Genomic DNA, 17,551 nt, shown 5'->3' with positions numbered 1-17,551 from the left:
AGAAACTTTTGCTCCTGTTGCAAAACTTGAGGCCATCTGAATGTTCCTTGCTCTCTCAAGCTTTCAAAACTTCAAAGTATTTCAAATGGACGTAGAATCAGCCTTTCTGAATGGAGACTTAGAAGAAGAAGTATACATTGAGCAGCCAGATGGTTTCATTCTTGGAAATGATCCAAATCTTGTATGCAGACTGAAAAAGGCTCTCTATGGTCTTAAACAAGCTCCAAGGGCTTGGTACTATCGTCTGGACAAATATCTTCATCAACAAGGTTTTTCAAAAGGATTAGCAGATAGCAATCTTTATATAAAAAATTGAAAATGACAAATTGCTAATACTTGTTGTGTATGTAGATGACATTATCTTTGGCAGCAATGAAGAAGCTTTGAGTCAAAGCTTTACCTTGGTGATGCAGAAAGAATTCAAAATGTCTTTACTTGGAGAACTGACATATTTTCTTGGATTGCAAATCCAACAAAATGAAAGAGGGATATTTTTGTCTCAAACCAAGTATCTCAAGCAGATTTTGAAGAAATATGGCATCGAAGATGCAAAACCAATATGTACACCCATGGTCACAGGATGTAGCCTCAGTGCAAATGATGAATCAGCAGCAGTGCATCAACCAACCTACAGATCTATGATTGGAAGTCTACTTTATTTGACAGGTACCCGACCAGACATCATGCATGCAGTGAGAATAGTTGGAAGATTTCAAGCAAATCCAAAGGAAACTCATCTTCAGGCAGTGAAGAGAATTTTCAAATATCTTCAAGGGACTCAAAACTATGTCTTATGGTATCCTAGAGATACAGATCTCACACTTCATGCTTATACAGATGCAGATTGGGCCGGAAGCGTGGATGACAGGAAGAGCACAAGTGGTGGTGCATTCTTTATGGGTTCCAGATTAGTATCTTGGTTCAGCAAGAAACAGAGTTCGATTGCTTTGTCTACAGCTGAAGCGGAATATGTGGCTGCTGCATCTTGCTGCACTCAACTCCTTTGGATGATGCAGACCTTGCAAGATTTTCAAATCACTTGTATACCACCTATCTCCATCTTATGTGATAATACAAGTGCAATCAGCATTTCAAAGAACCCAGTCATGCATTCAAAGACCAAGCACATACCAATTAAGTACCACTTTCTCCGAGAACAAGTGCTTGAACAAAAGGTCAAGTTGGAGTATGTTCCTTCTAAGGAACAAGTTGCTAATATACTCACCAAACCATTGCCCAGGGAGACCTTTGAATACCTCAAGCACAAGCTGGGGGTTGTTGATGCATCATCTTGTTGTTGAATCTCTTCTATTTCAAGAGATTGTTGGTTGTACGCAAGGTTCATCTGGGGTATACGCGTACATTTGCTGGGTTGCGGATTGGTCGAAGATCGAATGGCACAGGTTCAGGGGGAGCATATAATGCATTGTTGGCATTATGGAGGAAGTACAGAAGGAATATTGTTGCAATATGTCTCTATCTCTTTCATGGTCATTTATGGTGTTTGGTGGATTATGGTTCTTCTTTGCAGATCTGGTTTATAGTCAAGGGGAGCATGTTCTTAGGGGGAGCATAACCCTTTGCCCTTGATGTCAAAGGGGGAGAATGATGTTGAGGATCTTGAGATTGCCATCAAGTCCAAAGGGGGAGATTGTTGGCATTATGATTCTGGTATGGCTCTATGACACAGGTGAGTACTTGATGGCAACTCACTCAAGTGGCAAAACTCTGTTCAGGCTCTCAAAATGATGGAAATTAAGAGGTTCGCAGGTGAATGGTTCAAAAAGTGCAGACCCGCAGGCTCGTCGTTCATGAAGTGCGGTCATACCCGCAGGTTACCCGTTCAGAAAGTGCGGTTCCCCAGTTCACTCACTTCAAGGCAGAGAAGTGCGCTCACATGGGGTTTCTTATGTTTGGCCCGTGGTATAGGATCTAATTTAGCCCCGGTTTGGATCCCTTGTATTGGTTATCGATGGTTTTGTCCCATGGTGTGAATAAGGGCTTGACTATAAATAGGGAAGGAGATCACTTGGCTGAGACATCTTTGAAATTTGAATATCTTAAGATCTGAATTTTGGGTTATCAGTTTTAAAAGCTAGATTTAAATCAAGGTAAAATTTAAAGGCGAATCTATTGCTAAGTCGTGATCTCTCGGGAGCATGATCAGATCTGTGGATCTGACTGTCTGTGGTACATTGGAGGACTATTAATTTGGCCCTAATCAGAGGTTCGCAGACGATCTACAGCGTGAGTGCGGGGGTACGCAGTACAGAAGAAGGCGCAGTGCGGGTATACGCAACGCAGCTGAAGACACAGTGCGTGGTACGCAGTACAGAAAAAGGCGCAGTGCGGGTATACGCAGCGCAGCTGAAGGCACAGTGCAGGGTACGCAGTACAGAAGAAGACGAAGTGCGGGTATACGCAGCGCAGCTGAAGGTGAAGTGCGGGTATCCGCAGGATTATATTGGTGAAGTTGCAGACCTGTTTTGAAATATTTGTTGGCTGTCTGTTTTCTATTTGCTGCTGTGTTCTGGGTTTAGGTTACTGGTGTTGGTTTTCTGTTTACAGCATTTTGAGAAGCTTGGATGGCTTACTGGATTGATTAAGGAGATTGGTTGATTCACATGTACTTGATGTTTATTTGATGTTCCTGGATCCAGTCTGAAAATTAATGAATCGTGGTCCTTAAAGAAGTTAAAGAAGTAGGGGGTTGTAGCTCCCTTCCAGGAGAGACTAAAAAACAAGAGAGTTGTAGCTCTCTGCAGGTTGTAGCCTGCGTACTGGTAAAGCACTGCACCAGTACAAAATCATTGTAAAAAAGTTTCTAATTGAAAGAAGATAGAGACATATTGCAGCAGGTGGTTTTCACCCACATTGGGTTTCCACCTTATATCTGGTGTACTATCTGTTTTTCTTGTTTATGCTCATTATTTTATGGTACTGACATACAAAGTAACGATCAATATCTGAAGAATAATTCAAAGAATAAATAAAAAAGATATATTGAAAAGAATTTGATAATACTGATTCACCCCCCCCCCCTCTCAGTATTATTTCCAACACTATGAAGCAACTGAATTCAGTTATCTAGCCTGATCTATATCAAACTATTCTCATCTTTTACTTTATTGCAATATCTTTATATATTTACTATAAAATATTTATAAATACTTTGTACAGATTTTTATATTCTTCTCTTTCCCATGTACCAATTTTCTTCCACTCTGATTGGCATGCCATGAAAAGGAGCCAACAATTTTTAACTTCCTCAAAAATTTTATATTGTTTCAAATAAAGGACAGGGTTACAACTTTATTAGCATTTATTTCAATAAGTATATGCTCATTATGATATACCATTAACAAAAATGTCTCTAGATCAAATAAATGGTTTCCATTCATTGAATAGCATTGCAATTACAACAAGAATATTCAGCTCTTAAAAATATTCAGCGCTTCATTTAAGAGCAGATCCTCCGGCATGCAGAGATCCAAAGGTACCTGCCAATAGATGAGAGATTAAAATAAATAGAGCATATGTACAAGATCAGAACACCTGAGTAGAGCAAATTAGTCGTCAAGATTGAGAAATCTCAAAAAGATGTTGCTCATCTGAGTCAATCCTCGGAACCAATTTTCTACTTTGCTTGTGCCAAACTGGACATTACAGTCTGCACATTTATCACAAAAATAACATAATCAATAACATGAACACATCTTAGATAAAAAGCGGTTATATACTCTAACATGCAGCAATGTCGTTAAAATTGAACAAATAAATAAACAAAAGCTGTCCAGAGACACAGCAAGTTACCTGATGAGCCTGATTGATCTTCTTAAATTGAACTCCACAGTTATCTCCTTTGCAAACATCTGAATGATACTGTAAACATATTGTATCAACATAGGAGTACACTGTGAATTTATCCAAAAATTTATTGTTGAATATGGATCATGGTTTTTCCTAACAATTACTATGAACATATACATAGCCTGAACAAAATATTTATTAGAAATTCTTAGAATCACTGAAATTGTTGCTTTCAAGCATTCTAATTTTTAGAGCCTTGCATATCTACTTTCTATCTGTGAACTGTAGCAGGCTCTTTTACTTTCAAATACGAAAACTTTATAACATTCAAGAGGGCAATTCCATATACCTGCAAAGCAAGGCGACCAAAACCACTCTTGACATCTTTCCGAATAGCCCCGGGCTCAATCTCAGTCTCATACTCCTCTCCATTAGATTGTATACATCTTAAACATACTTCCTTCCCGTAAGGATAATGAAAAATTAAAAAAAATAGATAGCATACCTCTTAAACATACTTCCTTCCCGTAAGGACACGGGAAGGACAATACATTCTTTTATTTTTTTTCTATTCATTTGGAAAATTAAATAATACATTCTGTTATTTTTTTTTCTATTCATTTGGAAATTTAAATAATACATTCTGTTATTTTTTTTCTATTCATTTGGAAATTTAAATAATTCCCAAATAATTAATTAATATAGATGGTTTTAAAACGGAAAACCAAAATCCCTTCCAAACTAATACATAAGAAAATTCAAAACTTCAGTGGAATCCGTGTATGGTTACATGGTTTTATTATTGTTATGTTTACCTGTGAAGGATATAGACCTCCACGTTACCAGATTCCCAGCGAAAAGTATCCATCTATTTAGAGATTTTTGGCTAGTAAAGTACAACCTCTCAATTTCTCCTCCCTCTGAGTATAAGGCAGTTCCGGAGTGGCTCTGGAGGTATTATGTGCAGAATTCATTATTCACAGACCAAGAATTGACAAACCAAGCTAGTTCTGGAGGTTCTGTGCAGAATTCTTTATTCACGGACCAAAAATTTACAAACCGGTGATCATATTTGAGCTACCAGCCGGATTCCTTTCTCGGAAAATGTGCCGTTTTGTCAGTAGGGAGACTGAAGAAATTCCTTGCAGACGGGCATATTAAATCTCTTTTTATCGACAACTTGTGAGTGAAGCAGCACAAATTGCTCAGGGCAGGCGCCTTCTAAAAGGCCCCACAGTTGCCTGATAGGTCCTGATCATCAAGCCGGCTCCAATGCCGATTCCAAGACACATCCCCAGACCTATTCCCATACCAACCCTAACACCTTCCTTGAAGCATGATAGCTCTCCCCCTGCTTCTCCGCCTCCTTCAACACAAAAGATTTTGTCGCAGTAAAACGATTCAATATCATGGCAGCTGTTGAATCCTTCGATTTCTGAACAGAATCTTTTTTCTAAATTTTCCTGTTGAGCGTACAGATATTATAAACAGTTAAGACAGAGAAAATGGCATTGCAGTAGAAAATGTTATGAGTTTATTGCTGATCACCTTTAGTAATCCTACTCAATAATTGCAAACAATTTGATGGACATTGTCTCTGATGTCAAACTACACCTACAATTAGTAAATCTTTGGTTTGTGCCAGTAGGTACCATTGGAATCGGAGGTGGAGGTAAACAAAAAATAACAGGGGGTAGGCGTGGAGATTTCAAAATAATTTACTTTCAAATTTTATGATTCAGTTCTCAATTTTCATTAATTTCAAATTTAATACAAAGCTTTCAATTTTTAATGGTTCCAAAATTTTAGTTTCCAATTTAATTTTTCATTTTCCATTTCTGTTTGTTTCCAATTTAATGGACAGGAACACTTTTTTGTTATGGAAATTAAAAAAGCGCACACACAAAATGCCCGAATTGAAGTAGAAACAAAAGTTCTTTTATCTCCCGTTAAAACACTTTCTTTGTTCACATGGAGCAGTCTATATATACACAGTATTATATCAAACAGTGGACAAAGAAACGTACTGGATTAGATTTTGGAGAACAATATGCAACCAGCAGCGGCATTAAATGCACTGCCACTGACTACATATTGATAACCTTGGGTTTTCCCAAGGCTCTATGATGCATTAAATACGTTGGGCAAACATACAGCCCAGTTGACTTGTGTAGGGTTCCGTCCCAACAGGTCACAGGATCTATTTCCAGAGGACCCTTGATCTCTCCTCACCCAAGCTAAGCTGTTGGGATCATGAAGCCATACCCATCCCTAAAGTGTGGAGAAGTGAAAAGGGACAAACTCATCCCAAGTGTGGAGAATATGCAATCGAACAAGTTTTTGTTTTTTCAGTCACCCTCTTTAATTTTTTAAGAATTCCAGCAACATGGTTTCCTAACCAGAAACATAAAATTAAAAATATTCTATTTTTTCAGACTCTTTCATCACAACTGTATAGATTTGTGGTATTACATCAAAATTTCATTAGAGAAGGAATCTTGGTTGGATATTTCCAACGATCGGAATAACAGTTTTCACTCTAATGGGCAGTTTTCAAAAATCAAACAGGGAACTTATATATAAGTTATGTTAATTACAGTCCTGACTGTTGAATACTGTTGGGTGGTCGCCTCAAAGTCTAAACAGCGTCCCATTTTTCAATAGTGTTTTATAAATGGTAAAGACTCCTCAGGTTTAATTTTTCTAGAAAGTGGCCTCCAAGAACCTATTTAGTGATTGAAATCATTGAACCATCATAACTGTTAAATAGGTACTTGTTCAAAAAGGTTAACTTCTTTGAATGTTAGTAGAGCTTTGATAGTTCTTGATTTCTCGAGAAAGTGGCCTCAGGTAGTGATTGAACCATCATGACTGAAGTCCTGATAGTTAGTTGTAAAAAAATGTAATAAAAATTTTCTGTGAGTTTAAACAGTATCCTAGGTCCTGTTGATATAGGTCAAAAGTGAAGATGGAAAGGTAGCCGTACTGAAACTATGGTTGAAGAAGATCTGGATTGATAATGTTAGTTTGGTGGTGAAAAATTGAAAGAAGCATCAGATGAAAAAAATATCTTAATATCTTTACAGGAGGGATTAAAGCAAGGCGGGAAAAAATTAGTGAAACTATACTAAGAGCATTGTCAGGGAGGAAAAGTAGGCCTACTGGCATGATTAAGAATAGTGGTTTATTAAGAATAATGGAAGCAATGATGCAAAGCTGCATCACATGATCCAGAAATTTCCCTGAATATAAATACTCAATAAAGAATATAAAGAATAACAATATTCAAACAATGCAGCGCAGAAAGCACATATAATTTGTTCACCTGAGACTTCAAATTTGATCTACCGATTCCTGGCCCATCATTATCATCATTTTCAGGTATTGCATCCAAAGAAATGCATCGAATCCATTTCCTACGAGGTAGCAAGTGCTCCATCTTGGTCAAAACAATGGGCCGACCCAAGCCTTTCCCAGCCACATAAACTTCGAGGAACGGTGCACTCAGACCTGAAAGCACTTCAGCCTTGCTCGATAGAATATAGGAAGATCCGGCAGATATTGCAGAGGTACATTCCATGGTCCAGAGCTTTTTCCTAGCCTTGGGATTTTCCAAAGCCAGTCTCTCAAAATTCCCTGTAACAAGGAGCTCGCCTCTATGATGGAGCTCAAAGGGCAAGCCCTTATTAGTGCGCAGATTATCGGTACTGATATAAGTTGCCTCGGCAAATTCTGTATCTACTCTGTCTCTTCGCAGCTTGCGAGAGGTTTGCTCTGCGGAAAGAATTCCGATGCCATTAACCTCAAGAACGGTTGACATGCTTCTAGCGGAAAACAAAATCGTAAAACAATCTGGTGCACTTTTAAGCAAACAGGAGTTCAATCTTAAGTATATCACTCTGAGATCGAACCATGTATTTGTTACTGATTTCCCCTGAATCTCCATGGATACAAAATTGAAACAATTGAGGCTCTGTTAGATGGATTTACAGTACATAAACATCTGAAGCGTGTCTTCCGGTGTCTTCCGATTGCAGAGAGATGATTGAACAAAATATGATCATATTGCATGAGATGTAATACATCTCTTTTATATAGAAAAACCCTTACATCTTCTGCAATGATCAAACTACGAATCTGTAGAGATTCTGGCTTCATAGCAAAAGCAATATGGCATTAGAGAAAAGATCGAAGAATGGGAGCAGGATTTTTGGCCCCCATAGATTCATTTACAAGGAACTCCGCATCGCCACCAGTGGATTCAGGGACGAAAATGTTTTGGACCAGGGGATTTGGGAAGGTTTATATGGGCGTTCTCCCTAGCAGTGGCCAAGAAATCGGAGTGAAATGCATAACGAAAGAGTTCATGGAGGGAATGAAGGGGTTCGTGGGATGCATGTAGCACTGGAGCCCAGTTCAGCTGCGGGGATGGAGCTATTCATTGTTTACGACCAGATGCCAAATGGTGGGCAGAGAGGGGAGTTGATTTCAAAGAGAAATGCCTTACGGCGTAAATATACTATTAAGGTACCACTATTGACACTGGTTTCATAACCCATAGATAAAAAACAAAAAAAATATTTCAGGTACCTCAATAATACACAGGCAATTTAACTTGCTTTCATATTTATGAAACAAATATACAACTCAAAAATATATATTAAGGTATGGATACTGTCATTAGTTCCATAAATTATAGAACAAAACAATGTAGATCATAATGATTCCAACTCAGACACATTATCTATTCTATTGCATTATAACTTAGTCCAGCCAAAAAGAGAGTTTCAAGACAATACACAGGTATTTCAATTAGTACAGAGAACCTAACTTGCCTTCATATTTATGAAACAAATATACAACTCAAAAATATATTATTAAAGTATGGATATTGTCATTAGTTCCATTAGTTCCATAAATTATAGAACAAAACAATGTAGATCATAATAACTCCAACTCAAACACATTATCTATTCTATTGCCTTATAACTTAGTCCAGCCTAAAAGAGAGTTTCAAGACAATACACACTATAAATTTAAGAAACCGTGAACTACAGTTTCACGACAATACACACTATAAATTTAAGAAACTACGAAACCGTGGACTAAAGTTTCAAGACAATACACTATAAATTTAAGAAACCGTGGACTACATCGCTGCCATTTTAATAAACCCTCTTTAATTAAGAGGAAATAAAAACAGTGCAAACAGTGCGAAACGAAATCTTACTATTGGGTATACTTCGCTTTTTCTAGGTGGAAGTTGCCATTTTAATAAACCCTCTTTAACTAAGAGGAAATAAAAACAGTGCGAAACAAAATGTTACTATCGGGTACACTTCGCTTTTTCTATGTGGAAGTCCATGATCTCAGAAACTACTTCCAGGAATGCAGACTCACTCCATCCAGGAAGAATTGCTTCCATAGACTCCTCCACAATGTTCTCAATCACCGATGGCTTGTTGAGGACCTCTCTACACATCATACAGCCAATCTCATATGGAGTAAGACCTGCTGCTGCACCCTTCTTAAGCAGCATTGTTGAAATTTGCAGTACACGAGAACATGCCGGAGACAGGGACCAACCATGAGACTTCAACAGCTGAATATCCATATCGGCATCTAACAAACTTATATACTGGAGAGTCTCAGGATCATAAGGTTGTTTAGCCTGAGGCCAGTAAAGCCACTCAAATGTACAATCTTCAAACTGCAAATCAAATGAAAATAACAATGTTAGTGATAATCTTAAACCCTGTGCACTGCAAGTTAAGTCCAAAAAATATTTCCAAAAAATATCTGTATCATGTAAAAAAAACTCAATTTCCGAAATTTATAAGCATCACTTGCACACATAAGATGTAGAGCTAAACTCAATATCTGTATCATGTAAAAAAACTCAATTTCCGAAATTTATAAGCATCACTTGCACAATAGAGCAATATGAAATTTGCCGAATGCATTATGTTGAAAAATCAACAAATATAACATACCGCCTCTGGTAGACAATATCCATGGTCTATAGGAACAAGCTTAATTGATGATTGTTCAGCTTCATTACAAATGAGGATATTTCCACCATGCCTATCAGCATTGGCCAGCCTGATGTCCAAGACAGTAATCTTGTGTACTTCATGAACCGGAAAAGTTGCAGGACCCATGTCTTCACAACTGCTTTCACAATTTACAAACATCTGTAGAGAACCTATCTTGGTTTCTTGGACTGAAGCACCCATGGCTTTTGCATTGTGAAACGCATAATGAGAGCATCGAATCATCATAGTGGGAGGGACACCTGCGAAACCTGGTTCATCACTAGTCAAGTTTCGAGGTCCACCAATAGGATGGTCCAATATATATGCAGCAACCTCTCTATAAGCACCCTCTCCCACCCTAGTACCTCTTTTCAGGCCCTCTCCGTTGAGGGAGACAGGGAGACCTCTTGGATTATTTACAGCCATAGGTTCCTCATCAACAGGTTTAAAGACACCAACATACCTGGTCCCTGTTGCATCTTGCATAAAATACACACCTCCACATCCCTCAGAAGACTGTTTTGGAGGCATTCCGGACTCCAGACCTGCCCTCACAATACTTAATAAATCATAAAAAGTCGGCGACAACACACAATTGACAGAAGCCGTAAGTGGTTCCACAAGATAAACGGGTCTTGCATCTTGATAATCTATCACATTTTCAAGAGTACTTTCTATAACATCAGTCAGTCGGGGGTGCTGGGGTGGTGTTATGAGTGCGTTCTCCTGAATACGACTGCATTGTAGTCTTTTTGTTGAATCTGGCAGTCTATCATTATCACTATCAGGGGCTACAAAACAGACTTCCACGGCTGTTACAGCAGGTTTTGTTTTAAGCTTTACTGTTTTCTTCACATACAGGTGGATAACAGCATCGTCCTCCAAAAGCAAATCCTCAATGAGCCTCTTATCCTCGAGCTGCTCACCTTTGAAAACTAATTGTTGTTCGTCCAATGCCAAACCGGAGTCTCTTGCATGAATCCTTTGCTTCAAATCTTGTACATTCCGGTTTTTCTGAACTCTAAACACATATTTCTTTCCACTATAAGTTTTTACTCTAACGAGTTGAAGATCCGAGAGCCGCAAAATCAAATGTAAGACATTCCCGTCCGTAACACCATAATCCTTGATAAGACTATCAGGACGTGCCAATTCTCGGCCATCATATATCAACATCTGGTGCTTCGCATAAAACCCCTTACACATTTGGATATTTAATTTAACAGATTCTATAGTGTCAGAAGCCAGAACCCGCATGGGGGTCACAGAATGAGCAGTGCTCAGATATATCTCAATGGCATCTGATGATAATGAGGCATTATTATCAGGTGTAACCCCAGCTGGTCTTCCCAGGAGCCATGACCCTCGAGATGCAAGAGATTCCTCTCTCAGAGGCTTAGGCTTGACAACAATGCTCGAAGATGACATTTTCTCTAATTCACTAAATCCTTATCAAATTTCCGACCAAATACAATTTTCTTTCGCTTAACACGTTCTATTTTACTATAACCTTCCTCCCACGCCCACATCAAATCAAATTTTCAGTGTTTTCGCATAGGGTTTCAGCGAAAAGGCAAAGATCATTCCATTCGACTCCAATAGGATGAAACGAAAAAATATTTACAGAACTCGAATTGATTCAACTTCTATGCCCCAACGGAAGAACAAGCGGGCAAACACTGCCCAATGTATTTACAAACCACAAAAGAAAAAGCAGAAACAAAAGATTTGAGATAAAGACAGACAAACTCACAGTTTGTATTCCGAAAATAAAAATTGTTTTCAGAGTTTCGGCCAGAGGGAAGCACCAGGGGTCTGTACAGAAAGAAATGTCGAGGAATGGGGATGATGGGTGAAATTTTATTGATGGATTCCAGACCAATTTATACACATGGTATTGCCATGCTAATCATGGGCTTGAATCCAACAATATGGATACCATCAAGCCTCCTCCTCTTCTGCTTCTGTTTCTCCTTCACTTTCTCCTCCTCCGCCTCTTCTCCCCCTTTTTCTGGTCGGATTTCCGATTGTTCTGCACAGATATTCAACCGCTAACAAACGCGTAACGGTTTTGGTTGGTTTAAGTAGACATGGCCATTTGATTGATGGTTCTTCTCGCCTAACCCTCTGTTAGTTTGTAAAACATACATTTGCTGTGGGATGATTGGAGCCTAATCCTTAATTCTGGAAGCTTCTTTTATTTGAATCAATACCAAAGTCGGAGTCTAAAAATCATGCTTTTTACCCTTGAAAGTTAAAATAATCCTCTTATTTGCTACAAGATTTTTGAAAAAAATTACCGGGATTCCAACTATTTTTTACTGTCAAAGCAATTTAGTCTCTTTATGATTTTATTTATTTAAATAAGTCTTTGAGAACAATGGGCATTTGTCAGTGAAAATTCAAATTTTTATTTTTTTATTTTTTCATTTAAAATTTATTTATAACTAAATGGTTATTATAAGTAGTCCATGGGGCTTTGGATTGATAGTGAATGGGTGCACTGTTAAGGCACTCTTTGTTATAGGGCACTGGTTCAAATCCCTTAGGACACTGTTAAAACACTCCTTGTTATAGGGCACTGGTTCAAATTCCTGTGGGTACTTACCTACCAAAAAAAATTAGTTATTACAAGTTAATATTTGCAATTTAAAATTAATTTATTTAATTAATAATTATAATTTTATTTAAAAAAATAACATTTTTTAAATTATTATATATTAATTTAATATTTAATTTATTATAATTTAAAAATTATGTTATCATTATTATATTAATTTGATTATCTTATTTCAATTAAATTCAATTTAGGTAGTTGGGGAGTAATAATTGTCATCTCTCTAACTTGATTTAATTCTCTAAGCCCTTCATCAATATATTATTATAATAACTTTGAACTTTATTGTAGATAAATCTTTTATCTATTCAATAACCCAGTTAACCTTACTCTAAAGTCAACCTAATTATTAAAAAAACAAAACGAAAACCTAAACTTTATTATTAACTAACCATATACACTAAATTTTTTAAGGTTTCCAAATATTATCCTTGAAATGTGGAAAAATATTTGAAAAATGAATATTGATAATAAAAAGATTTGTTTATGGATTTATTTTTACACATTATTAAGAGAAATATTTATTATATTTTTAATTTAGATTCAATTTTCATTAATAATATTAAATTTATAAATAATATATTGTTATAATATTTTTTTAATTATTTTTTTTTCCAGTGTAGTTTAATTTATAGATGAAATAGATTTATTTATAGATGAAATAGATTTTTTCACGCCAATACAATTTCAAGAAAAATGTGATTTTTTGTTATTTAAAATACATTTTTGAATGCATAAATAGATTCAGCACTCATAAAAATCCCATGGGGCACTCGAGTTCTCCGAATTAAACAACTTAAAGCTTTTAGAAATCTCTACACAATTTTGATTAATAACAAAAAAATGTAGTGAAAAAGGTCATATCACGAGGCACTCCAGTTCTCCGGATTAAACAACTTAAAGCTTTTAGAAATCTCTACACAATTTTGATTAATAACAAAAAAGTAGTGAAAGAGGTCATATCGTCTATAATTTAGACTGCCATATGAACGATATTTGTAACGGCTATGCCGTAAAGAACGATATTTGTAACGGCTATGCCGTAAAGAACGATATTTGTAACGGCTATGCCGTAAAGAATTCTGCTGCTTCGGCCATATGTTGTAAAAATCTGCTGGCTTCGGCCACTTGAAAAAAAAATAAAAAATAAATAAAAATAATAAAAAAAAATAAATAAAATAAAAAATCATCTATAATTTAGACTATGCTATTTTTTTTTATCTATCCAATATTAATAACTATTTTACATCACGATAAAATGAAAATTCTCAAATAGCTGTCTACCCTAGTCTCGAAAAGATGTTGTAATATGATGCCATGTTTTTTATCTATCCAATATTAATAACTATTTTACATCACGATAAAATGAAAATTCTCAAATAGCTTTCTAGCCTAGTCTTGAAAAGATGTTGTAATATGATGCCATGTAAACATTTTGACTTGGTCAAATTACATAAAAATAAAATTAATATCATGAAAACATTTTTACTCGGCCAAAATAAAAATAAAATAATAAAAAAAAGTTAAAATAAAAATAACTTTATGGTATTCAAGCATGGTATCGACCCATGTTATTCATGTGGAATATAAGCCTATTTAAAGGAGAATTAAATCATCTTAGATCTATCTTAATTCCGGATCTACTATGTGTCTAAATGGTTTGCATATTAGGGATCAAATCTCTTGAGATGCAAACCTCCTTTAAAGTGAAAAGAGATTTGAGCCCTTGATAAATTCAAAATTAAAATAAATCTAGACTGATCTTAAAAAAAATTACTCTTCATCCTTTAAATAAAATTAAAAACCAAAAATGTAAATTAAATATGATTTCATCTCACCATTTTTGTAATGATGTGTAAAGACCAAGGGGTTGACTAAAAAAGTGGGAAGACTTATTCAAATTTTATGGATACATCGCGACCACTACTTTGCCTTTAAAACAAAATTATACAACCCAAACTACTTATTAACTTACCCTAATGTGGTAACAGATTTTAACAAAGGTTATATGCATGATAAAGCGAGAAATATATTCATAAGCGACGTCTATCTACATTTCTTTCTTTAGGAAGACTTCTCTCTTCTAGGAAGGTTGTAAACTCTTAGTCTTAAGGTTGTTTGTTCAGAGGTTAATTTTAAATAGAGTGAATATTAATTATATATATATATGATAATTAATTTTAATTTGGTGAATATTAATTATTTTACAGGGGTTTATTGAAATTTGATTGATATTTATAATTAATATTATATGATGGTAGTTTAAGGGTTAGTTTAATTGGTCGAGTTTTCATCGTTAAAAACACTTTGCTAATGCGAGATCAAGGGGTCAATTTTCCTCGACACTCTTGGGGTAAGGCTTTGCTAATGAGTCAATGGGAAGTGATCCCTTCGGGTGGATCTGCCTGGATAATTTTCGTGGACATAGCGACCACTAATCTCTAGTGTTCGTGAACCACATAATAAAGGAAAAATATTATATGATAGTGGAAGTTTGTTAGTTTTTTGGATACACTTTAAATTTGTGTATTTATATTATACGTTATTGTTTTGGAGAAAATTGTGGTAAATGTATAAAACCTCCCACATTATATATATAATATAAAAAGAAATTAACCAATCTTTAAAATTTCAATAGTCAAAAGTTGATTTCTTTCAGCTCAATTCAATTAAGTGCTCTTTAAAATCATTAATTATTAATTATTTTTCTAGAATAATCTTTGGTCCTTTTAACCATAATTTCTTTACTCTTGGGTCCATCCCTTTTCTCCTGGTAAAACCCCCTTCACCTTATTTTATGGTCTTCCCTTTGTAAGTGTTAATTCTTCCCCTCCTCCTTTTTTCTATTTAACCTACTTTGGCTCTCTTTACATTCAAGCTTAGTTGTCTTTGATAATGAGTGGAGCATCCACTCAAAATGTCGTTTCACCCATTTGCCATAGTTATCTCTCGAAAAACAATAACATATAACATGAATTCAAACTATCAAAGTCTACACTCGCAAATTTATGTATTTAATCAACATTTTAGAAAAGAAAATAGTTTTTGATGCTTTGTCACTTTTCTTTTTCAAATTTTTTGGTCTTGTTATTTTGAACTATTTTCTTGTTAAATATCACATGTTTTTTATCATTACTCTTTATGCTTAATATTATAACTAGTGTAGATCATTTAAACACAATTTATGGTGGATCTAGAGGGATCAAATTCACTGAAGTGCAAACATTTCCTCTAGTTTTACATTCTAAAAAGAGGTTTGTGCCTCAGGAGATTTGACCCCTATCAACTCATGAGATGAATCTATATTGGTTATGTGTGTGTGTGTGTGCACGCCTGGAGACCCACACCATATGTGTAACAACCCTGGGTTAATTTTCTACGTAAATAAATTAAACCAAGGTCATGAGACACATATTCCAAGCTGAATGGAGGGGAAAATCACTGTAGTGGGCTTCACTTGTGGTTTATTATTGGCTATGGAAACTGGCATTGGCGAAGGAAATAAATGGAAATTTAATATAAGAAATAAAGGAAACTAGGAGAAAAGGAAGATGAAGAGACAAGAATATGCATGCAAGGGAAAATGAATGAATTTGAAGGAAAATCAAACGAAAAGGAAACAAAAAGAGGGAGAACATTCTACACCTCTCTTAGTCACTTTTAGTTATTCGTGATCACTTCTTGGTTGTAGCATTCACTTGGACATTGAAGCATTCTCACTTAGACTTGGAGAGAGAGCACTTGGACAAAAGCAAGCAAGCAAGCAAAGGAAATAGGGGCAACGAAGAAGAAGAAAAACAAATACAACAAGAGAACATTGTAGGTAACAGGGTGCATGTGTGATTCCCCTTCTGAGATTTGAATGCATGGTACATGCATTTAGTTATTTAATCACTTTGTTGTCATTGGCATGAGATTTCTTGGATTGGCAGTGGTTTAAGCCTTGCCTTGCCATTTCCTAGATAGTCATGATGTAGTGGGTTCCCTATTCTAGTTAAGCTTTGCATGGTCAATATATTTCAGATCCTAGTGAGGTGGTCTCAGGAAAATTCCCAAAGGTTGAGGGTGGAGATGGGCATTTTCCTGGAACTCTTGACAGATGGGTGGACACGAGAAAATTCCTTTGGCTATGGTGAAGAAGTTGAACACATCCAAGATCTTTTTGGTTTTAGTGATTTTTGGACCAGTTTAGGTGAAATCATTGTGGTGGAGGGTTGAGGTGGTTTAACCTCTCGAAGCCCTGGTTGGTTTTGTTTTTGTTTATCCCATGTGATCACACATTCATGCTCAAAATATGGCATGGGGGTGATTGGTTGAAAGAGAGATTTGGTTCAACCCAATCTATGGTCGAGTGGTACGTGGAAGTCTGTGACTTGGTTGGCTTATGCATAAGTTACTATGTGTTATTTGAAACAGCCTCGGTAAAAATTCCATGTAAAAATATATATAAGGCCACGGTGATAGGAAATGTATTCCAAGCTTAATGGTGGGGGAAACATCCTAATGGGTGTTGATTCGGTTTATTATGGCTTAGGAAATTGGCAAAGGCAATGGCTAAGGCTTTGGAAAGGTAAAAAGACATTTTTGCACATTTATGTATGAAAATAATGGAAATTGGAGAAAAGGAAGGTGAAAGGTCACAAGTTGCATGTGAGGATGAAAATGAAGGAAAATAATGGAAAATGATGAAAATAGAGGCCTCATTAATAAAAAGGCTTTTGAGGATCAATTGGCAAGCTCTTAGTCAGTGTAAGCTCTTGGCTCAAGCTTTTGGCAGGTTTTTGAGGAGCTCTCTTCTATTCTATTCTCTCACTCTCACTCTTGGAGACTTAGAGTTCTCTTGGAGCACTCTTGGAGGGTGTGGAATACTTGGATTCTTGGAGCAAGAAGGAAAAGGAAGAGCAGGAAAGCATAAGAGGGCATCGAGATCAACAAATACATCATATTTGATTGTAGGTACCAAGTTGCATGTATGTTTCCTTCACTAGTTTTGGCATGCATGGAATATGCATGTGGTTTCTTGGCTATGATCTGTCATTGACTTGGAGGATGGTTGGGTTGACAGTGGATTTCCTAGCCTTGCCATTTC

The 17,551-nt window shown here is 36.2% G+C and overlaps 3 protein-coding genes across 4 annotated transcripts; all 3 read right to left on the bottom strand.

Annotated features, from left to right (window-relative positions):
- Positions 1 to 3,362: 3,362 nt before the first annotated feature.
- Positions 3,363 to 4,753, bottom strand: LOC149167817 (chaperone protein dnaJ 8, chloroplastic-like). Of its 2 annotated transcripts, none has more exons than XM_089433174.1 (4): positions 4,626 to 4,753; positions 4,160 to 4,256; positions 3,814 to 3,872; positions 3,363 to 3,670 (listed from the first exon to the last, which is right to left on the bottom strand). In XM_089433174.1, exons 1-4 carry the CDS (start codon positions 4,676 to 4,678, stop codon positions 3,664 to 3,666), a joined length of 216 nt encoding a protein of 71 aa, XP_089289300.1. In that variant the 5' UTR covers positions 4,679 to 4,753; the 3' UTR covers positions 3,363 to 3,663. The 2 variants fall into 2 exon arrangements, with proteins under 2 accessions (XP_089289300.1, XP_089289298.1); XM_089433172.1 differs by having other exon boundaries at positions 3,364 to 3,670; positions 3,814 to 3,882.
- Positions 4,680 to 12,005, bottom strand: LOC149167815 (uncharacterized protein At1g01500-like). The gene is made up of 3 exons (XM_089433171.1): positions 11,599 to 12,005; positions 7,136 to 7,584; positions 4,680 to 5,273 (listed from the first exon to the last, which is right to left on the bottom strand). Exons 2-3 carry the CDS (start codon positions 7,388 to 7,390, stop codon positions 5,016 to 5,018), a joined length of 513 nt encoding a protein of 170 aa, XP_089289297.1. The 5' UTR covers positions 7,391 to 7,584; positions 11,599 to 12,005; the 3' UTR covers positions 4,680 to 5,015.
- Positions 8,892 to 11,601, bottom strand: LOC149167816 (phosphatidylinositol 4-kinase gamma 4-like). The gene is made up of 2 exons (XM_089433170.1): positions 9,804 to 11,601; positions 8,892 to 9,520 (listed from the first exon to the last, which is right to left on the bottom strand). The coding sequence occupies exons 1-2, from the start codon at positions 11,271 to 11,273 to the stop codon at positions 9,137 to 9,139; spliced, it is 1,854 nt and encodes a 617-aa protein (XP_089289296.1). The 5' UTR covers positions 11,274 to 11,601; the 3' UTR covers positions 8,892 to 9,136.
- Positions 12,006 to 17,551: the final 5,546 nt, after the last annotated feature.

This window comes from Pinus tabuliformis, chromosome 5_1, assembly GCF_031772625.1.
Source record: "Pinus tabuliformis cultivar Carrire ecotype Pingquan chromosome 5_1, CPIR1, whole genome shotgun sequence".
NCBI lineage: Eukaryota > Viridiplantae > Streptophyta > Pinopsida > Pinales > Pinaceae > Pinus > Pinus tabuliformis.
This window is presented reverse-complemented; position numbering and strand designations above follow the sequence as displayed.